At 37.9% G+C, this 23606-nt stretch overlaps 1 protein-coding gene across 3 annotated transcripts; it reads right to left on the reverse strand.

The window, feature by feature from the left end:
* Positions 1-337: 337 nt before the first annotated feature.
* On the reverse strand, positions 338-21497 carry TCAIM (T cell activation inhibitor, mitochondrial). Of its 3 annotated transcripts, none has more exons than XM_059846960.1 (11): positions 21387-21497; positions 19331-19406; positions 15952-16087; positions 15233-15386; positions 14078-14324; positions 12301-12423; positions 9502-9599; positions 7795-7886; positions 5562-5794; positions 4924-5055; positions 338-1624 (listed from the first exon to the last, which is right to left on the reverse strand). In XM_059846960.1, the coding sequence occupies exons 2-11, from the start codon at positions 19357-19359 to the stop codon at positions 1399-1401; spliced, it is 1470 nt and encodes a 489-aa protein (XP_059702943.1). In that variant the 5' UTR covers positions 19360-19406; positions 21387-21497; the 3' UTR covers positions 338-1398. The 3 variants fall into 3 exon arrangements, with proteins under 3 accessions (XP_059702943.1, XP_059702952.1, XP_059702961.1); XM_059846969.1 differs by having other exon boundaries at positions 21266-21403; XM_059846978.1 differs by lacking the exon at positions 21387-21497 and adding an exon at positions 20792-20943.
* Positions 21498-23606: the final 2109 nt, after the last annotated feature.

The following is a 23606-nucleotide window of genomic DNA, read 5'->3' on the forward strand; positions in this document are numbered from 1 at the left end:
TCACTTGCTTAGCACAGGTGGGACAGAGTAGCAGCAGTGCTAGATGGACTGAGGGAGGGCATGGGCCATGGAAGTTAACTACTTGGAAGAAACTGTCAATTGATCTTCAAAACCTCTCCAGGTCTTGCCAGTAAATCCCCTGGATTGACGGCCTTGAGGAAGTACCACTTCTGTCCTGATGTTTTAGAACAGACATTTTTGAGATCACAGTGGGGGTTTTTGCTTTAAGTTTGACATCTTAATAAACAACTCGATACTGAGCCTTCTAACAGGAGAAAACAGAGAACCACACCAATTTCCCAGCTCAGTACAAATAAAAATACAACGCAAGTAAGCATTTGACAATTCCTTTTCTTTTTGCCAGTTATGGTAAATTCAAACCCAGAAATGTTAACCAGTTGGCCTTTCTCAAATGATATTTTGCTAAGTAGTAATTCAAATACCAAAATGCATCTTGGCATGTATTACAATGAAAAAGTGTTGACATGCATTCACACTTTATTTCATTTTTTTTCAAGGAATATAAAGTACCAGTAAGGATCCACGCACTTGCCATACTGCAAACTCCTTGTTCTTACTGAGAAGGACTTACTCTTCTAGACAATCCCACACAAATCAGTGCTTCCTTCCCTTAGATGTCACATTAAACTACTCAGGGTTCAAGTGTTGTGTATGGGATTTGCAATCTGTTATAGTGTAAGTAAAGAGGATTGTTGGTATTTATGGAGCAAATGCCGGAAAACAAAAAGAGAATGACATCTGCTTTAAGGTAACCACAGACAGTATAACTGGCACATTTTGGAATTCTAAGGCAACAATGCTGGACCAGCACGTGAAATTCTGCTGTAGACTCCAAGTCAATGTACTGCTGTCTTCTGCAAAGGATAACTATTCCAATGTTTTTTCCCTTGTTTTTTTTTTCTAATTCAGTGATAGGTGGCAATATGAAATGCCAGCAGATAACTTCTGTACTTCTGCATTCAATGAACCCCTTAAGATGGCATGTAATGCCTGGCTGGAGTAGTACACTCTTTATTTAAGATGATTTATCTGGTGATATTCATGTATATTAAAAATACACATGCACATTTTTGCAGACTTGAAATTTAATTTATTTTCAGAATTCACTACAAAAACGTGGTTTCACAACTGTAACCATACACTGGGACTCCTACAGTAGTATGGATAACGTACAGATGTCTTTCCCAGGACTACCAATACTGCGCATTGTGCAAATTGTCTAGAACTGCAATCCTTCCTCAGCAGCAGTTGGAAGAAAATTTGTGAGCTGAATACTGATATCAAAATACAGATTTAAATAATTTACTCTTAAAAACATTCATATTTATAACCTCTTACAGAAAATAAAACAATTCATCTGATTATCAGATACATCCCTCAGTTTTTCCAGTTCCAAGGTATACAGAGGTCTCCATCCTGCAGCACAGAGTAGAAATGCGAAATGCAAAGGTGCATGCCTTGTAGGTAGGGTAAGGATTCCTCCAGCAGCCGCTTACAACAATCTATCATCTGTGCACTGGAAACACTGGGCTCTTTATACAGCCGATCCAAAGAAAATCTTTCCGTGGAAGTGTTGATTAGCTCCCTCTCTGTAATCATCATCCTAGCAAATGGAGATAACACACAGTGACAAACTTACAACTTCATCTCTTAAAACCCCTGCCTTAAAATAACCATTTCAATATATATTGAACATATATTAAGACAAGAAATACTGAAATAAGTAGATTAAATGCATGTAAAAAAAGGTGTCAATTCACAGACAGGTATGGTGGAGCTGAGATTTTTGTCACACGTGACAATATCACAAGTCAGAGTGAACATTCTTCCGTGACTATGGGCACCACATGCCCATGGACTCACATTTCAAAGCCCATGCTCTGACATCTTTTTGCTCACTAAGTAACTGGGATAAACAAAAATAAAAATCCTGTGAGGCTCCATTTTTAATGTAAGGAATGAAAATACTTAAATAACATTGAAAGCTTAGGTTTTAAGCATAAAATCGTGTTCATAATTACTCTGTCTTAATTAAACCAGTACTCTATATGTCATCAAAATCAACAACTGATAGGTACAATAAACTCATGCATATTAAGTGTGTTAGTAACTTTCCAATTGCAAAACTTTGTTGATGTGTTTGGACCCAATGATCTTAAAAGTCTTTTCCAACCTAAATGATTCTACGAATTTTGAATCCAAAGCTTGCAGATGACTTTTTCCTTCACTCCAGAGAAACAAGACACCACATGCAAACTCAAACTATTCAGAAAGAAAGTTAATGTGTAGATTTAATTAAGGCACTGGAGCTGTGACTGATCAACTGATGAAGACACAAGTTCAGGTTCAGCCAGCCCCACTAGCCAGGGCACTATGCCACACGAACACAGCTGCACCTCCAAGCCAGCCTGGCTGCAGACGCAGCTCCACTGCTGCCCTACAGCACAGACCCTCTGCTAGACAGGGGAGGAGCTACAGAGCAGCAGCACCAATGGGATGTGAATCAGCCCAAGCTAAGCACAGACACAGCTACTGAGACCATTTGCCTCAAACTAAAATGCTACTGTAGGGCCTCGCCACTACTCACCTGAGCCCAGCTCACTCTGGCAGTCAGCCATGAGCTGAGCCAGTGAGTTAACTCAGAGCAAGCCTGTCCTCTCTATGGACCACTTCCACCCCAGCCTCCTGAGTGCATTCCCAAATAACCTAAGCACCAAGCTTTCCACTTCTGTGAAATCCTAGGCTCCCTTGAAGGAAATCCAGTTAGCTGGAGAACTGCAGGTTTGTTTTCTGTCACTTCCACAGGGAGGCTTGCAACTTTATCACCACACAAACCTGATACTTTAAAGAAGCATGGGAAGGAGAATCCTGCATTACTAGAAGACTGATATTAACCACACAGATACTGGAACTTTGTAGAGCAGCAGCGTTTGGATCTCCTTGTGCATTCAGGTCAGAATTACAGCCACACAAGGCTGTTCACTGCATGCAAAACATTCAAGTCCATGTGCAAAGTACAGCCAGTACATCTCAAAGTATTTTCCTTTATCATAGGGCCTTTTTAACCACCACACGAGGCTAAGGAAAATCAGAAGGACATGAGTAAGTCCAAGGAAGCATTAAGTGGAAAAGGAGTTTCCAGCTTCGATAAAAGACAAGTAAGAGGAAATGTGACACAGCTACAAAACAAAAGCAGAGGTGATACAGAATGACTGTTTTGTATTTCCTATCACACAAGAACAAAACAACAACAATTGATATCATCAGCCTGTGGGTATATAAATCACAGAACACCTCCACCCTCTTTCATATACACATGCCATATGTGATTCAAATATGCAGTTTGCTGCTATTGGATATTTGGAGCCACAAAATGCAAATTGGCTCAAAAAATAATAAGATAATTAAGATGGGGGAAAATAAAAAGTCTACTGATTGCTATTAACATGAGATAGTACTTGAAGCTGGAAACATTATCTCAAGTGCAGTCAGAAACAAACTGGGAAGGAGTATGGAGTAAAAGACCCACCACATTTTTTGCCCCATGCATAAAGCCTCTCCATAAGCTAATGGATGATGGGGATAGATATTGTGACCCAGTATAGTTGTTTACTATTTCATACAAACCAGGATCATCCAGCACACAAGATATGCATCTTGGCTCTTACAATCTTACAACACAGCTGCTTTTACTCTGAGGGCACAGTTTTCCTGGATTGGTGTCTTTATGAAGTGCGGCAGTGCGAGGTTTTTTGGAGAGTGAGTTACCCAGATGCAAATGCATATATTTGCTACAACAGCCCTCCCAAAATCTATCGACAGTACTTTCCCAGCTGTCACATGTGGACAGTTACATAGAGAACTATTCAGTAGTTACAATATACATGACAAAAATTTAGCTTCCAAGCTGGACTAGGGTCGTGGAAAAATTCCAACAAATCATATTTACTGAAGTCCACCTGCCAAACATATCTTTACAAGTAATGAGGTCTCAACAGAGCTAAAACCATAGAGCCTTCAGCAAGACTCATGCCTAAAATAACTTCACAAGAACATATCTGGATCTATACATCATGTATACCGATGACAGTGTGATAGTTCAACAACTCATTAAAAACTTTCCAAAGCAGAAAAAAAAGACTTGCAGTAACGAACTCTGAAAGGACAAGTACCACCCACTAACCTGTAACAGTACTTTATTTAAAAACGCCAGTATCTCTACTTCATCCTCAAGGACACATACAGGGTACAGTCAAGAAACAAACTCACAGTTCCGATGGATATTACAGACCATGGCCCTAATATTAAGTATAGTGCTCTGACTCCCTACCATAATCACTCTCGTCATCTGTGAGAGAGTACCCACAAGGTGTTTCTCTCATCATTCTTCCCCAATTTTTTTTTCTTTGCCTTGTTAGGTACTAATTAATATTTTTCTCAGCTGCCTGATCAACAACTAGAAATAATAATTCTCTAGTTGGTCTCAGTTATTTTGAGTTTAGATTTCACTGCTTTTTTTGTCACATTTTAATTAACATTAATAAAAATTGTTCCTTTTCTTATTCATTAAGAAGGTGTTTTCCACCTTTTCTTTAGGGACATAATTGTAAAAAGAATTATGCAATTTTGTCTTGTAAGCAAAGATATTTTACTTCTGAATGATGTACAATTGTCTCTACAAGGTGAAAGAGGGTATTTTCTAATAACTGTTTGCATTCACTAATGCTGTAATTCTTAACTTAGTAAAGCTGATGGGTAAAGTTCTATTTTAGAAACAAAAGGGTTTTTTTCAGCAAAAGGGTATGAATACATTTTTAAAAATTATCCTCCTTCTCCAAATAAAAAAACAGGACATGCAAAGATGTTAAAGAGCTAAGTGTATCAAGTCACATGAACACTTACTCCTCCTTTCTTTTCAAATTCTCTCTTGCTTCCTGTGCTTTGGCAAAAATAAACCATTGAAGAGCTGCTGGATCACAGATTGTTGGGATCATAAAGTGTCCAAGTTCATGTAAGCTTGGTGCATATCTGTCACTAATGAAACACAATGGAAGTAAAGAACAATGTATAATTTTTTAATGCAACTATTTATATAAATTACTTTCAGAAAAAAATCTAGAGATAAAAGAATATAAATTAATTACAATCAGAATAATTGGTAAAAAGTTATCAAGTTTGGTTCATGAGAATGGAGAAATATAGTAGGTTATGCTTTTTTAAAATTACATTTCAAAAGGAGCTGACAATAATACTCAAAAAATATAAACGCCATCATGACAGCACAAAACTTTTGATTTAACACTCTAAACCAGAAAGAACTGAGTCCAACTTGAATGAAACTAAGCAGGATTTTCTTCAATCTGATTCCTTCTTAACCCATAAAAATGCACTTAAAACCTTTAGAAACAAAAAGACTTTGACATAGTGAAAATCCTAGATTATTTCATTTTTCTTCTTAGTGAGAGCAATAGGCAGTGTAACAAAAAAAAGGAAAAGAGTAAAAGCTCTAAAAGAAATCAACCTTCCCTGCCAACACCTACCTTTCCAGAATCATTTGCAAGCCTCGCAGACTGCGAGGATGAAAAGGTAATCTGCTGTCACGTAGTTTATTATAGAAAGAGTTCAGAGTCTCGAAGTACTCTTCTAGAGTCAACAGAGGTTGCAGTTCTTCAACGTATATTACTTGGATGCCTCCCAGAAGTTGGCTTATCCGATCTTCCAAAAGCAGCAGCCTTTTTTGAAGCTTATAATAATTTGGCAGTCTCTCAAAAATCTGTGCATACACATGAATGAACATTTTCTATGTTACAGAGATTAAAAGTTAATTCTAATAAATTAAAAAAATAACAAGAAACCATAAAAGAGACACTTAACAACACAAACATGGAACCAGAGGGGAAAAAATTACAATCAAAGAATACCATAGGTGAGAAATATCAAGTATAAATGTTTTGGGACAAGATATAATCGAACAAGCTTTTAAGTACTTTCTGTATTTATAACATAAAGGTACCAAAAGGACATAAAAACATGGATGAGTATCTATATATTCAAAAATTAATAGTCTCAGACAACAAAAAATATATATAATCCGATGCCTATATAAAACATTTATCACCACAGTTATAGTGGTTGAGCTGTTCCTCATATAGTAGTCACTACTTACCATCTACCCTGTTGATATTATTTTAAAGTAGCTTTTCATACAAAAAAGAAAAAGCTGCTGCTGCAACAAGTCAAGTGACTTCAGAACTATCTCTTTAGAAACTCAGGAGAACAGTAGAATAGACACTAGATAGTTCTGATAGTAGAGTCAGAACAGCTTTTGGCACAATACAATTTGGTTCAGTTTTGCATTTGTAATAGGGAAAACCAGCAAAAATCCTTTAAATATTGTAGCTCTGACCAAGTATTCTAGAGACTGACTTGGACAGTATTCTACTGCTTCCTTCTTCTAGTAATTAGTAACAAAAAGTAACAGCGCTTAGGACTGCTTTCTAAAATGAAGTAGAATGGGACAAATATGCTCTCTAGAAACCAACTCACCAACCTCATCAAGATTTTCACTGACTTTCATGTAACATTTCACATAATCTTCACTGCATTTCGAAATAAAAAGCCTCTGATTTCAGGTTCAAATATATACCACTCTTTTGTCTTCCCAATACCATCACTACAACTAACTACACACATTGCTCCGTCTGCATGACATTTTGTGTGGCTTTATGATACCTTTGGAAAAACCTGCAGCAAAGGTTAGAGAGATGAAGCATTTATCTCTTCAAGAAGTCAGTGTTTATTTTAGTATAATCAGAACACTTTTATTGCAATGACTATCAACACTCTCAAATCTCAGAAAGTTTTCTATTAAATTCTGGTTTCTCAGTTTAAGTTCTTAGTAAATTGTTCACACTAACAAGCCATGGTTTGTTTCACCCCCTCAGTGAAACACATAAAGGGAAAAATTCAAAGCACAATCAAAAAAAGAAGATCAAGTGTTAACTTTTCATATTATTCACTGACTGGAATACAGAAATAGAATATTCTGATATTCTAGCAGGGTGAAATTCCCAACTGTGAAATTCCACCAATAATCCCCTTTATGAAGAAATATTTTTGATAGAATTATCAGTAAGGTTTCAGTAACCAAGATTAAAGAAAAATTCCTCAAGTGACATGTTTATATTGCAACATATTTAGTTTTTGGTCCTTTGCATACAATGCTATCATTTAGATGTCAGAAAGCTTATCAGCTCTGAACTTTACACAAGCAGCAGCAGAATTGCCATAGTCACCAAAGATAAAATTCTGCAACATCCACATTAGCTGCCTAAAAGAACAAAATGGAGTGACAGGGTTGGTTAGAGTCATTGACTGAAATAATCACTTCACAACTCCCTTTAAATCTCATATTTACAAAAGATCAGAATAAAATCCATTAGCTCTTCATGGGAATGAGCTCTTTATGGATCACAAAGTATTGTGCCAGGACTCACTGCACAGGCTGGAACAGTGCATAACAAATTAGTTTTCTTTAATCAGAAGTAGTACTGACTTACTAATGAAAGCAGAGATCTAGCAAAGACTGTTGTTAATAACAGCACACACAGGATTAAATTTCAAATGCAGTGTACACCGTTATGCTAAATGCATTAGCTAAGTGTTTGCTTCAAAACACTCATTGGTTATCTGCACCTATTAATAATTTTTGTTTATAGTTTAAAAAAGGATGTCACAACAACGGGCATTTTCAATGATTTGAAATCTTCTTACTTTGGTCCAGTGATGGTGAACATCCATGGTCCCCAGCATTATGTGACCTGCTGCACTCATACCCGAGCGGTCTGTAAATACCACCGTGCGTCCTGGAGATTGAACAAAGCTTTTTACTAATTTGCCTTACTGCAATCATTCCTACAATTACTGAAGACTTTACCAGGCTGCTAACATGTCAAAGAAATGTATTTCTGCAGCACAAATGCATGTGAATAGGTGCTTCTATTATTCTCAAAATTTTGAAAGGTTCCTGAAAAGTCCAGGTTAGGGATTTTTGTCATACAAACCTGACCCAGCATTTGCCTTCTCTCTGTTTGAACTTGATAGATTTTTATTTAATTGGGCTTTTTTCTTATGACTGCTTTTAAAATATGAGAAAATCTCATCAAAGAGGATATTCAAAGAATCTGTATAAATCATGTATAAAGTAGGAAACGCACGCTACGTACTTGACGCATATGCAAATTAAAAGTTGGGCAAATAATTATGAATAAGGGCATTCAACTCTACTTCTGAACTCTCAGCAACATGCAAACTATAAGAAACACTTGCACATTATGTTTTCATTCTTTTTTAAAACAGAGACAACATAAAGGGCTAAATCTAGGTGGATTTTTAGGGGGATAAATCAGCTTTGAGTCTGAGTATGTTTTTTTAAGTTGAGTATAAAGATCTTCAATAATTCTTTAGGGTAAAAGCACAGGCAACTATTTATCAAAATAAGCTTCCATAAGTCTTCAGTGTGATATATTAATCTACAAGACAAGGATTAAGTAGAAGCTCTTGCTCTCAGAAATCAGTGTTCCGAAATCCCAAAGAGCAACACTGACTTCAAGGCACCTAATCCATCCTTGTACCCTAAGGCAACATCAACTGTACTTGTATGGTTACTGATAGGTATTTATCCAGTGCATTACTAAATATCTTCAAAAATGCAGACTACATCAAGTTCACAAGACAGACTTCTGTAATGCTTTCTATCTTTAGCATGCTCAGGAAAAGAAACTAATTTGAAACCTGATACAATTTAAAACTACTACTCATTGTCCTTCCCACTCTGTCTTTTGGCAAAGGATTAGGTGAACCCTCAAATGAAAGCCACTCAAAACTGAGTATCTGCAGACAGGCATAAAATGCGGAGTTACAATTAGAGTAAACAGCTACTGCCACAGGTCAAACAGCTGTATGAGAAGAATGGTAGGTCAGGTTTACAGAATATTTTAGTTTTTCCCGAGAAAATAATGACTTTAATATAGCTATTTGATGGAACTCATGAGAAAAGAAAGCAAGAAGCATTTTAAAGTATTCTAATAAATCATCGCTAGGGTTAGAGATTTTTGACTTGAATATACCATGGGTAACAATCTATTGCTAACTCCATCCTTTAAGAGGTTCAGTTTAGATTTTTTACTATCATTGCTAATATTAAGCCTAGTACCTTCAACAGACACTACTTGCATTTATTAAGAAGTAAACTAGAAGCTGAGTGCAGTCAATCAATTCTAAGGAAAGGTCACTGTAAAAAATACTCAGTAGCTTTAAATGTAAATTCTCATCAGCTTTTCAATAAGCCTGACAAATTTGTTTTTGCAGTATCAAAAGTATCATTTTTAAAAAGAACTAGAGCTCTGTTGTCACAGAAGACCCATGCTCATTTCTGAATCAATACTATATTAGGATATATGAAACAAACAACAGAAATACCTTTAACATTCTCTAATATTTCAGGTCGCTGTTGGACCAAGCGACCCAGACTGTGTAGTTGGCTACAGCGGTGAGCAATGCCCCAGCTTCTCTGCCACCTAAATAAAAATGTATTTGAAAGCAATAGTATTAAAAAAAAAAAAATTAATACTATTGAAAGCAATAGTATTAAAAAAAAAAAAGTCACAGAAGCTGAGATGCAACTCAAAGCCTTGTAACACAAGCAAAATAGCACCCCAACAGTAATAAAAGCAAAGGCTACCTAAAAGCTGTCCATGTCATATGCTATTTGAACTGATAAAAAGCCTAAATAAAATTCCAGTGTTTCTTAAAGTGAGTCCCAAAAAACAAAGAAAGAAAACCAAGACCAGGTAAAATAAATATAAAACAAGGTAGACAGAACTTGTAAATCTCTCTCCCAAAAAGAAAAAGGTTAGTAAAAGAACAACAGCAGAAGAACAACACCAGACAACCCAGTATTTGGTTTGGTCATGGACCATGCAGTTTGTTTGGACACTGTGTAATGTTTGTCCAGAGGAGCAAATACAGTATGTAAGGACATTGTCTTCTGTCCTTTTTTTTTTTTTTTTTTTTTTTTTTTTTTTTTTTTTTTTTTTTTTTTGGTTCCTAATCCAAAACATTACCACAATTCCAATGGAAAGTTGCTATATATTATTCATATTTTACAGTGGAGTAATTTTTGTTAAACCATACAAGAGCCAGGTGTTACCTTGCTGGCTTTAATACACAGAGTTTTGACTTTTTTTTCAATCACAGACTGATGAGACTGATTGCTAAGCAAATTTCAAAAAGCATCTAAATTGTGAAGTCCCAGTGTATTGGAAAAATACACCTTTTTACAGACTTTTAGTTGATATAAAACTGTCTCAAAGTGGAAAATTCCCATTCCTTTATTGTACTATGTCAGTCTGGAATGGAGTAAATTTTCTTCATAACACTCGTATTTTGTATTTTATTAATAGTAATCATAACACACCAATATTTTGGCTATTGTGCAGTGCTGGCACAGTGTCCAGGTCTTTACTTTTTCTTCCCACTCTGCCCCCCACCATCAGGAAGCAGGCTGAGGTGGACAAGATGCTGGGAGGGGACACGGCCAGGCTGGGTGACTCCTACTAAAACCAAAGCGATATTCCAGACCATTTGTCGTGTTCAACAATAAATGCTGATGGAAAGAAGGAAGGGGGACCCTTATGGTTATGGTGTTTGTCTCCTCAAGCAAGCATTAGACATGCTGAGGCCCAACTGCCCAGAAGTGGCTAAACACCTGCCCATCAACGGGGAACAGAGAATTAATTTCTCCTTTTGCTTTGCTTGAACTCACGGTTTTGCTTCATTTCAGGTATTAAACTTCTACCTGAATCCACAAAGTTTCTTGCTTGTGCTCTTCCTATTCTCTTCCTCCCATTCCACTGGGGGTGTATGAATGAGCAAGTGGTTGTGTGGTTACTCAGCTGCTGGCTGAGTACCCACACATTTTCATTTAGGAAAACCTAACTGGCAAAACCTCACTCTTTGGGTTGCAGAGAATGGCACTATGCCACAGCACTTGTGAGGCAATTTAATCAAATACAAGTAATTCAAACAATTATTTACTGTTACCTAGCAATATCACTTCGCTTTCAGCAGCACCACACGGGAGTAGAAAAAGGTGGCCATTTCTTCATCTGTCCTAAACTTATACATAGAATAATGCCAGTGACCCAGCTATTTTTCAGATCTCTGTGAACTAGCACAAGGCTCCAGAATCACAGGTCATAGTGTCCTATTAAGATACTGGCTTGTCAGATTTCCAACACTCACATTCTTTTCTGAATTGTAACAATCTAACTCATGGAAGATAAATAACTTTTCATGGAACACAATAATTTTAATGTGTTTTAGAAGTGCAAGCTATTTAAGAAAATGAATATAAGCCATAAATAAAATCAAACCTACGCGTTTAATACCGAAGACTGTTTCAGAATGTTAAAAACCCTCACCACAGCACAGTTACAGAGCATTAGAAATCGTGTTCAAAAAACCTGGCTTCAGCTTAAAAGAAACTAGGGTCTTTTGCAGGGTGAAAGTACAAAAGCATGATTTTAGAAGCTCCAACTCTCTTCTTCCTGGTTAAAAAAAATACAACATAACAGACTAGCCCTTGAAATAATCCCCCAAAGTTTATTCTTCCATTTGTGAATACCTTCACTGACACTTTCCCCACTCTGAATATCTCACTTCACAACATTCTCACTGAAATGCACAAAAATTAAAAAAGGATTGCAAATTATTTTCTGGAAATATTCTGAAGACTCAAGATCTCCAACTGTACTCAGATCTTTCAAACAAACAAATCTTGTCCCCCGGAGAGTGAGAAACTAAACACTAAAAGAAAGAACATTTTTATTAAGCATTCACAGGATGTCATTATGTACCATGTGCAAAGTTGCACTTTACTGCTGGTCTACTTACCTTTGTAGATAGTAGCTTGATTTTAGGAAACCTAATTTTAACCAGCAAAACATCCAAACTAACACATACACACCAGTTCTATTTCTGTGTTTGCCTCAACTGCAACCTATGTTTTCACTTACAAATAGGAGGTCTCTCAGAGCAGATTGTAACTTTTGTCCCAGCAGAACACTTCTAGAAATTTACTCAGTGCAGTAACAGTTCTTCATATAAGAAATATAGCTGTTTTGCTGAAATAAGCTTTTAAAGTTCATAGCATAGTATTAGACAACACTTTCTTGCTTTGACTGTCTTAATCCAAGTTCAACTGATCTAATTAATTACCTGATATCTGAGAGCTGGAGTTCATGAGAAAGTTCAATTTTTAAACGTTCTAATTCTTTTCTAAGAGGCAAACTCTTTTTCAGCTTTTTTACTGCACTTGCTTCATTATCATCTAGCCAGGACCTGAAAGAAGAAGAAAAATACTTAACAGTAGAAGCATGCTGCTGTATGATTTATCATGTAAGCAGTACAGGTAACTTAATTCTTACTGATAATATGTTTCAAGCCAAATTATCAGGTAAAGGGATTTTTTAAAAATAGAGGACAGAAGACGAAACTGCTAAACGCTTCACCTTAAGATATCTACAAAGGAAACCCTGGCACTTAATATCTTTGGAGGGGCCTAAGAAATCTAACAATCAAAATCACTGACAGTGTTAAAACTGTAAGACTTGGATGTATGTGTAAAAGGCATAAAACAACAGATCACTGTCACTTCAGGGGAGATCTTCACAACTCTGTGATTTAATTTAAGGAGTTTCCACATATGTGCCTTTAAAAAACCCAAAACAATCCCAAACACACCAAAACCTAACAAAAAACCCCAAAGTGATCATAGTAGACTATCAAATATGGGAGGTGGTACTAAAGGGCTAAGTTAAGTAACTTTTATGGAGCTGACATGAACATAGACTAAACAGGTCAAAGTTTTACAGGTTTTTTGTCAATAATCACAACCAGACAAACATGACTCTTTGAGCACATCTAAAATTGCGGTCGGTAATTTTGTTTCTAGAAAAAGGTTACTATTTAAGAGATTTAGCCTTTTTCATAGTATAAACTAATTTTCATATTCTAACTTTTGCAAACAATCAGTTGCATTCTCATTTGTATTTGAAGCAAAAAAATTCAAACTCGAGTAAAAAGGGAGGCCTGATGCCAGCTGTCTATATATTAAAACAAGACTGTTAATACGTAACTGTCTGTGGCATTCCTTGTAAATGTGTAAAAATCAGTAAAAATATTCTCTAGCATGTTAAATCTCAGTTAAGTGCTTTGTAATTGTGTATTTTAGAGTAGTTTTATTTGTGAGGTGGTATGCAGGACAAGGGGCATACTTTGCTCTGAAGATCCTTCCAGCATAGTTCTGCATTCATTTCAAATGGCACTTAAATCTCATTGTTACAAAAAGTTTTTCAAGGCCCCAAAATGTGTATGTGTCCCAAAATACACACGTACAATTTTTTTTAAACCACCAACTTTACTACAAAACATGCTACATCTAATGCAAGTTCAGCGTGTATAACTACATTGACTTAAAGATTCAAATTTTTCTGCTGAACAACAAATGAGAAACACAACACTAAGTTATAGCGTTAACATGTGTATTAAAACCTTTTAACCTTAGTTTTCATGTATTATCTTCCACCCTCAACAAAATGTGACAATGAAATAGGAACCATGAAGTTAACAGCCATATAGGTTTGTGTTACAGAAGTCCTGTAAAAGCTAAGGAGCTATTTGGAGCAAGCGGAGCCCCTGTCTCTTTTTGAATTGCTACCAACATTCTACAAATCTGAAAAATTAGATCAACCAAAACTAGATTGACCAAGCATGACTGCTGGGCAAAGAGACAAGAATGCTTCAGCTTTGCTGGCACTGTAATTATTCCAGGAGCTCATCTGAACTCTAATTATAACAAGCATGGCAAAATTACATGTTGGACAATAATGGTTTGTATTGTTCAGAATGTTTATTGCCTACCTTTAAAAAACTCAGCATTAAAATAAGACCAATTTAGGTTTCAAAATTTCAGTTCAATGAAAGCATTACATACAGTAAAGTTGTTTCCACTCTCTGGGCTTGCTCTAGTTCCTCCTCAGGATCCTTGAATCCAGTAAATGAATAATAAGTCTTATCCCATTTGATAGGTCTGTTCACTGTGCTTTTTGTTTCTTTGTGGGGCTGAGAGCTCACATTCAAACTTTGAACATGCTCTGTAGATAGACTGCAGGAGTTGAGAATATCTAGTACTGTGCTCAGGAGATCCCTAGTATGTAACGTAAAACTGACTGCTCGAAACCCTGTAAAAAACAAGTATTATTTAATTAAAATTATTTAAAATGCATTCCCATTTATTTCTTCTTACAGAAGAAGCTAAACAAGGCACAGGTCGTTGCAAATTATGATGATACTGTTATTTCAATATTCACTGCAAAGTTCCCATGCAGTTTAACTACGTCCCATCACTTAGCTACTGGGCCCAATTTCCCTAATTAGAAAGTAAGCTTTCGACTCAAGAGCAGAAGGCAGGTTCCAGTTCAAATGTTATGTTAAGGAAACCAGACATAACCCTACCATTTTCTTGAAAAACAGCAGGATTTTATTTTCTAGCATGAGGGTGCCACACAATTTGCTCAAGTGTTTTGACTGTCAGGATATAGAATGTAAAACTCTTCTGCTAGGTAAGGCATATTGGTACTGGAGACAAATTGTAGAGTAAAGTTTAATCAATTGCAACATTTCAAATTTGGCAATATTTTTTGTAGTCTCAAAGATAAGAGACAATGAAGTAAACTGAAACTTCAGATATTATCCAGCTTCTGCTTAGAGAGTAAGTTCCTACTGATTCTACAAGTGCCCTGACATTGGGTACTGCACATGAAGTGCAATGAGGACAAGATCCCAACTGTTGCTCCAGTTAAACATAGCAATGGTATTAAAAGCAGAAATGTGAGCATTTACATCCACCTTTTTTACTTCCTTATACTGTAGTGTGACCTCAGGGCTGTAATGACTCATTCTTTCAAGACTTTTTAAAGCTTAAGATGTTTAATTACTTGGGATGGTCCCACCTGCCTGATCTAATACAGATTTTCACGGTTTGACAGGATTTTATCCAGTTGAAAAATCGTTATGACTGCACAAGGCTAAGCAATGGTCTGAAGGAATTTAAATACAGGAAGATACATTCTACACAATATAAAAGCACCTGAAGTACTGAAGGATTCCTGAACATTAGAAGAGTTTGGTTCTCTTTCTCTTACATAAAAAGTAAGCTGAGTTGGCTTAAAGGAACGAAATCCTGGTTTCTGTAGGTTCTCCAAGTAGCCATTTAGCCTCTTCAGAGAGTTTTCATTTACTTCCTGTTTTAAAACAAAAACAAACAAAAATTACAGATTATTAATTTGGCCATTTTTCATCTAATCCTTTTTAATCTTACATGAAGAATAAGGTTTCACAAAATGTTTGCTTTTAACAAGCACTAATAGTTGCTTTTACTAAAACTTGCTTTTAACAAGTACTAATATGGTTCATATTCTCAGCATTTATAATTACCTTGCATGAATAAATTTGTATAGTGAACATACTTGTATGTTTGTGTACATTGCAAAACCCACTGGCTTTCCAGCTTAAAGAAATTAATTGATTCAAATACAATGCACAGCATTTCAAAGGGATAAAATATCTTAAAAATTCGCCTGGAAGGATTCAGTATTTTCTTTATAACAATTAGAAAATATGATTAACAAATAAGGGACTTTCAGGGGACCTATCCCTGCTAAAAATTAAGGAAGTGCATCTTTTTGTTCTCTGGTACCAACCATAATTCTAAAATTACTTTTCTCTCTCTGACAGCAGGAAAACTAGAAAATTTCCATCCTCGATACATGAAATATTTACAAAGAAAGCATATTAAAGTATTTTTACCCTCTCTTTGGGATGCTGGCCAAAGAAATCTGGATGTACAGCAAAATAGAAAGGTCTGAGAGCATTGATGGCATCAGCGCCTGACAAAGTTCTTGACTGAAGAATGCATTGCAGCAATACCTTGTCCAGACATAACCTAACAAAGCAGTAAAATGTTTATGTATGATGTTACCAATCAAGTGACAAACTGATACAATTACACTAAAATGTGATAGAAAGGAGTAAACATTTACAGTTGCAAGTATAATAATTTAAAATTGGAGATTTAAATTAGGAGTCTGAACTCTGGATCTTTCCCCTTGGGATTAACAAAGCGGTGTTTTGACAGTGCCAATCCCATGGGTTTGAGGAATGGTAGATGCTAATGGTTGAATAAGACATGTAAATAAGTACAGAAACTTCTACTTTCTCAGATATGCCTCAAATAAAAATTCCCAGTCAAGTAGTTCAAACTGGAAATACTAGCTTTAGGGATATTTTTTGTAGACATGGCTGAAACTGCTCTAAAAAGCTAACCTTTACATATCTCTGAACCTCCAAGTTAAAAAGCCAAACCCAGTATTTTTCAAGCAGTGCCAAAAGACTATTAAATTTTACCCAGGAATAATAATCACAACTCAGTGAAAAAAAGTGTTGCATTAGTTTCTGAGCTCCATACCTTACACAGGTATGTGTTTTTTTTTTTAAAAAAAACCCCTACTTTCCTGAACATACTCTTTTATAGAAAACATCAAGTAAAAAGACAATACTTTTTGCACTTTCAACTTCATTGAATTACAAGAAACCAGGACTAAAAGAAATTTAATGGTAGGAGAAAAAGATTGTTTTACCTAAGATCAGAAGGAAAAGTTAAGTTGAAGAAGTTCTAGGAAGTTCAGAGAGTTCAAATTATAGAATGCCTGCAATTATGTAGAAATTAAACAACAGTTCTGTAACGGGCACACTTGTGTTACAGAAGACTGAAACGGAAATAAAAATCAAGTCCTGCATTAAAAATCACCAAAATATCCTGCCATAGCTCAAAGGTAATATTCAGGTTTAGCAAACTAAGAAGCAAGAGAGTATACACAGAAGCAGCAAGAAAATGTGAACTGGGAGATACACAACAACAGGTTTCTCCTTCAGCCGATTTCACAAGCTAACAAATCTATCAAGCCAATTCTGATGATCAACATTCATTTTAGTTTGCAATAAGAAGGGCAGAGACTCTGCTCTGTCAATGCAGTTTCACTTCTCACAGGTTCATTCAAACTGCAACCCCAAATAGGAAAATATATGGCAGATTACAGACAAAGCTGCTTCCAACTCACATAAACCTAATAACTTTATTAATAATAGTTCGCAGGACTGTTTTATGGAGATTTATTTATCCAGCATCCTAGACCAAATAATCATCTTGGACACAAACACATGAGACTTTCCCAACTGCTATCATTAATTAAAAAAAAAAAATTAAAAATCCCCATATTTGTGCTCAGACAACAAGCAGAATGTTTTATTTTGGAAAATGATAAGTGATAATATTTGAGTTGTCAAGCAGGAGCAGTGACCCTTATTTTACCTTTTTTTCTGTCAACCTTCCCAGCTCTTCAATTAGAAACATGAAAGCAGTGAAGACTTAATTTTTTCTGCCTAAGAGGTGGGCAAATATTTAATTAGCAAATCTTAAAAGTCAGCTTGCTGAAAATAGAGGTTATTATAGAAAAGTGGGACAAAAACCTCATGATGTAAGAAGGCTGATGGAATTCCAAATTTGCTATGACTTAAGAACAATTTTCACGCATGTAGATGAAAGGTAACATTAAAAAAAAGCTAAAATATATCACTGGCAAACACTACTACCTCCTTGTTGGCTGCATTTCAGAGACTCTAATACTAAAACTAGTCATCACTACAGCCCATGATCCTACTCAAAATAGCAGGAGATGGTGAAGTACCACAGCAATATAATGTTATTAGGGAGAGTGAAAGCTCTTAATGACAAAATCATGCCACAGTTGCCAGTGATTCAGGAAAAACATCTCTACTAGACTAGGCAAGACAGGAAGCAAAGCACTCTGCATAAAAGTCCACTTGGTCATATGCTTTATCAGTTTGGATCTGGAAGCACCAAAATAATTGTCTTGCTGAGAAAAAAAAAAACTAATTTTTCTCTTTTTTTGGATAGCAAGTGGACACAAAACAGTAAAAGGAAAAATAAATATTTCCAGCAAAGGAAAACAGTAAACTAACCAGTTACCCTTCTGATTGCAGATGACTGACATGCAAGAAATTCACATCATCCTAGACCAAGGTGCTAGAGGAAGAGTAGCTCAGTTCTCTGTTCACCTTATTTGTACACCATTTCCCACATCCACTCTCAAACTACACTGCATGATGTTTCCAATAGTTCAGAAAGAAAGTTCAACATAGCTGGAAACCATTAATCATACTTCTGAGTTTATTAATCATAAAGTTTCATCTGTTATTCTAGATGAAAAATGGCCAAGTATGGCTAACTTTAGTTCCCTTGTTTTGTATCTAAACAACACTGTCAGGCTAGAAGGAAGGCTTAGGATTCCAGCCAAAAGTCTATTTTGAACTTGCTTAAAAGAGAAATGCTCAAAGGCCAAAATTAGTCTGCGTGACAGAAGGAAGAATTCATTCACTGAAGGTGAAAGACAGAACTCTGAGGCATCTTTCAACTGGAGTGACAAAGTAAGTGAATTAAAATGGATTTAGAGGGAGAAAATGCATGAAAGATGTTTACAGCTTCACTCACAAGGAGCAAAGATTGTTCCAAGAGCTTCATTTAGGTCTGAAGCGCAGAGAAAGGCTTCGTATTGAAATCAAGGTCACAACCACTTTGAGGGCAGCGTCTCTACTTCACGAAAGACGTGAAACACAATCTCTACTAGAACACATTATGCAATCATACTCCAAGACTGATTTAGTTTCTTGGTTTAATAATTCCCTTCAACTTCCTTTTTCTTCACATCTCTCCAAAGTTCAACTTTTTGGCGTATAGCTTTGGCACTGAAAAGCTCAGTTAAATTAAGTTCATAGTTACAGACGTATTCACACATTTTGAAGCACTAAGCTTTAATAACTCAATAATGCAGTAATATGTTGGATATCATATTCATATTTCTCATAATTAAGCCATTTAAAAACCCTTGTTTTGTTGAGAGCCTTTTTAATGTCTCACTTGAGGACAGGCATATGGCTTTGGAGGATTTTAAACTGTGGATGCTCTGCTGAAAGCTCCAAGCTGTAAAGATGAGCATGTCAAAGAAATAAGCATGAAACAAAAATACCAAACCAGTTTTACAAATATGCAAGTCATAAGCAAACACTGAAACATATGCTAAAGGTAAATTAGGTCAGTAACATGCCATACCTTCTCACGGTTCCCAAGCAGCAAAACATTTCAGCAACTTAATGGTTGAGCCAAATTTCAGCCATCCATTAACTCACTTAAAAAAAAAAAAAAAGAAAATAAAAAAAAAACCTTTTAGAAATAGACATGGTATTTTCCCCTGTTACTTATCAGTGCACTTTCTAAGTTTTGGGTGATAACTTTTAAAGTCACAATAGTAATATAAAATTTAGCAAGCACACATAAAACCGAAAGCTTTTTGTAAGAATTCTTTCAGTTTCCTCTACTAAAAGTGAGTCTTGCCAATATTATGAGTTATTACAGTATCTTGATTTGAGAATGAACATTTAAAGGTACTCCACTTAGGGAAAAAGAACTCCTAAGAATTTAAAAAGCAAATAAATAGAAGCTTTCTTTAAGCACTAACACAAGTAAACTTTTACTAAGTCCCACACCCAAACAAATATTAATACTTTAAAACACAAGTGCCAACTACTTTATGGGAAGGTAATATAAAATCAGAGGGAAAATCACTGTCATAAAGCAATGCCTGGGATTATTAATCAAAGGTTTGCTGACATTTATGAAAATGAATTAGCAATTCTTACCAGCAACTTATGCACTAGGCAACTGTAGGCTAGAGTTTGCCAACAGCAGACAAACCACTTGGCATGTCAGAGTGCAAATATACACCTAATTATTAGGGATTATCAGGTAAGCTCCCTCTTGGCAATGTTTTCAAGCATTTTTTTTTAATATGCTTTGTATTTATCAAAATAACATGCCTGTTACATATGCTGTTTTAAAGAACATGAGATGAACAGCTATCAGAGAAACATCATCTGTGTTCCAATACAGAATGACACTTCTTATGCCTACTTTGCAAAACACTTGAAGTTTCAAAAGTGCATATTACCAATACCAATATACTTAATGAAGAACCTAAATTTTGACTAGAGGCAGAGAGTGGGAGGAAAAAAAATACACTGAGCTAAAATATCACCAAAACATTTGGTAATTTTTGTCTTCTGATTTTCAGATAGGTGGGCAAAACAGTATCCATGTCATTTTCACTGTCTGTAACAAGAGTCCTAATCATAAATTAGGTTAAATACATTAACAAGCTCTCTGGTCATAAAACAGTTTTCCCTCACTGTAATTTCAGCTTCAGGCATTTGGGTAGAGGATGGAAAAAACTCAACAATCTCACTTAATCCGCGGTGACGCTTTATATAACCAGACAAAAGCATCATTGTTTCTTGCTTTAAACTCTCTATTAACTGCTTGGAAATTGGTACACAGCTTAGCTGAAAAACAAAACCTCTTGGGTTTGGCTGAGCTTCACCTGCTCCCCACCTCAAAGACAAACCCAGTGAAACATAAAGAAATACGAATTATGTCGCAGAAGCCTTTGGCACCCCGACGTGTCACATCGCTGCCAACCCCCCGGTCAGCCCGCCGCTGTCTGTCTCAGGTGTTTACCTACACTTGAGGCAGCACGGAGAAAACAGCGTGAAAAGCAACAAGATGACAGCACTCAGAAAATAAGCTCGGGTGAACGTGACTCGCTCACTGCTTGGAAGGGAATCAGCTGCAGTGGTCCGAGCACTAATAATTTAAACCACCGAAAACAGATCCCTGTTAGAATTCGCTTTAAGATCCGCTAAAGGCAAGGTCTTCCCAGAGGGCGGCAGAGCTGACCGCGATCCGGCTCTCGGGCCTCTCGCACCCTCAGGAACAAGACGCGGGATAAGGAGCCGCCGATGCCGGGCCGGGCCGAACCGACCCGAGCTCAGCCGAAACCCGGGGCCGCGCGTGCCCGTGCGCACGTACCGCCACGCGCGCCAGCGCACGAGCAGCCGCCGGCCCCCACCCCACCGGCGGTCACCGAGCGACGAGGCCCGGCCCGGCTTCAAAGCAGACCCCCACCCACACCGCCCGGGCTCGGCCTCGCACCGTCCTCCGGCCGCCGTCCGAGCGGACCCCCCGCACAGGTGGGCGGCGGGCCGCGCTGCCTTCGCTCATGCCCTCCCCTCGCGGAGAGGCGCGCCGAGGGCCCCCGCCCGGCCCCGCTTACCGCCGAGGCCGGACGGCGACCTCCGGGGCTCGGCCCCATCGCCCCCGCCGACGGCCCCGGAGGGGGCGGGCCCAGGGGATTCCCGCCGGGGGCGGGGCCGACGCGCGCCTGCGCTCCCGCCCCCTGGCGGCTCCTCCGCTGAGCGGCCGTTCGGGGAGGGCGGGGCACCCCCGCCCCCCCCGCCCCCATCCGCCCCCCCGCCCCCCCCCCCGCCCCCGGCGCCGGGCGCGAGCCCCGCAGGCCCCGTCCCTCAGGGGCGCCTGAGGGAAGCGACCCTTTCCCAGTGCTGAGAGTACTGCGCCCGTCAGTCCGGCTACACCTGCAGCGGTTCCTCACGGATACAGAAAATACGGGATAACCCCATACGGGAAAACCCCGACAGAAGGAATGCCTGCCCTTTTGCTGAGGGGATGGGAGCAATGGAGCCAAACGCTTGCGCGCGCTTCACGTCGCCTTTTGTTCTGCGGGAAAAAGCCCACCAAGTAGGCGAAGAACCAGGCGTGAGCTCTGCAGTCCCGAGGGGAATGCAAGAGCTGCTTTCCTGCAGTTACACAGAATCAGTTAGGTTGGAAAAGACCTCTGAGATCATCGAGTCCAACCTGTGACCGACCATCACCCGGCCACTAAACCATGGCACTGAGACCCACGTCCAGTCTTTCCTTAAACACTTCCAGGGACGGTGACTCCACCACCTCCTTAGACACATTCCAGTGTCTAATCAACCTTTCAGGAAAGAAGTCCCTCCTGTTGTCCAACCTAAACCTCCCCTGGCACAGCTTAGACTATGTCCTGCAATAGTAACTCTCGATGTACACATACATTTACACCTCTATTTATTTTTTTTTTTTGACACCAAGGTAGTTGGTGTCAAAATGCACCTGACATAGGGACATGGAACCTTGGAGCAAAAATGTCTCTATTGCTGCCAGTGTTCGAATACAAAGGGAGATTAACTGTTAGGGATTGCTGTTACTTGCATGCAATCTATTCCATTTCCAGCCAGAAAAGGTTAAAAAGAGAACTGTCAAGGTTTAGGAACTATCTGTAGTTCAGTGAAGCTTTAAATCAAGTTAACATTCTCACAGCCCTTGAGGGATTTTAATAATTTTCGTAACGTGCAGTTTGTTTTTCACTTCCCAACTGAAGCCAATCAGTTATGTAAGCAAATTGGCTGGACAATTATGTAAATGAAAAAATAAATTTAATTGACTCAACAGAAAAGCATGCTGTTTTTTTCACCTGGAATTTATGTTAACTTGCTGAGGAATAAAATAGATTGGGAGAAGTCATCAGCAGGTGCCAGTGCCAGATACCAGCTCCACTGCTTAGGGTACACATTTTCAAACAGAACACCCTCATCCTGCCCCAGCTCAGGAATTAATTCCTGCTTTTTATCTAAGTCCCAACATTTATTGCGCTGATGGGAGTACTACTGTTGTTTTATCTGGTCACGATATTCCCTATAAATACCCAGGACACATCCCACTAGCTCAGCAAGAGCTGCACAGATTTCTAAATGGAAAGCTTGTTTAATACCAGATAAAATTATCATCTGAAAAAGTTTGTATTTTGCCATTTTGAGCCCTAACAGAGAATTTTAAAACATTCTTGCTTCTTAGTTCTAAGTTGCTAGAAATGGCAATTGGAACTGTTTTCTCCTCACTCGTTTCTGTTTTGGTCCTTGGTCTGTGGAAGGTCAAAAACTAGCATCACTTTCTCCAATCCTATCACATGCAATGGTCCAGAACTCTGAGACAATCATGTCAGTATCATTCTGATACTACACATCATTCTAGTAATTAAAAAAAAGTTACACAGGAGTGTAGACTCAAAAATATGGAGCTGGATTTGCAAAAAAAACCCTTCTCCAATAAAACCACAAAGGTGCAAGATGCATCTGGAGAATGTGAAAGGACAAGAAATGTGAATAATTGCTTCTACTGTGGCTAAAGTTTATTAAGCTGAGGAGTATGACACTGAGACTTTAGTAATTAAACTTCTACTACTGCAGCAGAGATATTTAATTTTACTATTTCTCCTCAAGTGAAACTAACATCCATTTGAATTCTTCAGTGAACTGAGCACAGCCTGTAACCCTGGCTGTAGCCTCCACTTCCAGTAAAAGCTGGAAGCTGGCCACCTCCACAGCTGGGAGTTTCAGCCCAATTTATTCATGAGCGTTTGCTACATTGTGTGCTCTGGTGTGAAGAAGAACTGCAT

Source organism: Haemorhous mexicanus, chromosome 1, assembly GCF_027477595.1.
Source record: "Haemorhous mexicanus isolate bHaeMex1 chromosome 1, bHaeMex1.pri, whole genome shotgun sequence".
Lineage (NCBI taxonomy): Eukaryota > Metazoa > Chordata > Aves > Passeriformes > Fringillidae > Haemorhous > Haemorhous mexicanus.

What these genes read in the sequence shown, in the direction of transcription:
- TCAIM (XM_059846960.1), bottom strand. Translation starts at nt 19,359, where the DNA reads ATGTTTTGCTGCTTGGGAACCGTGAGAAG. An exon ending in AGAGTGGAAACAACTTTACT is followed by an intron (nt 12,424 to 14,077) that starts GTATGTAATGCT and finishes TTCTTCTTTCAG; the next exon opens with GTCCTGGCTAGATGATAATG. An exon ending in AATTTGAAAAGAAAGGAGGA is followed by an intron (nt 1,625 to 4,923) that starts GTAAGTGTTCAT and finishes TCCATTTGCTAG; the next exon opens with GATGATGATTACAGAGAGGG.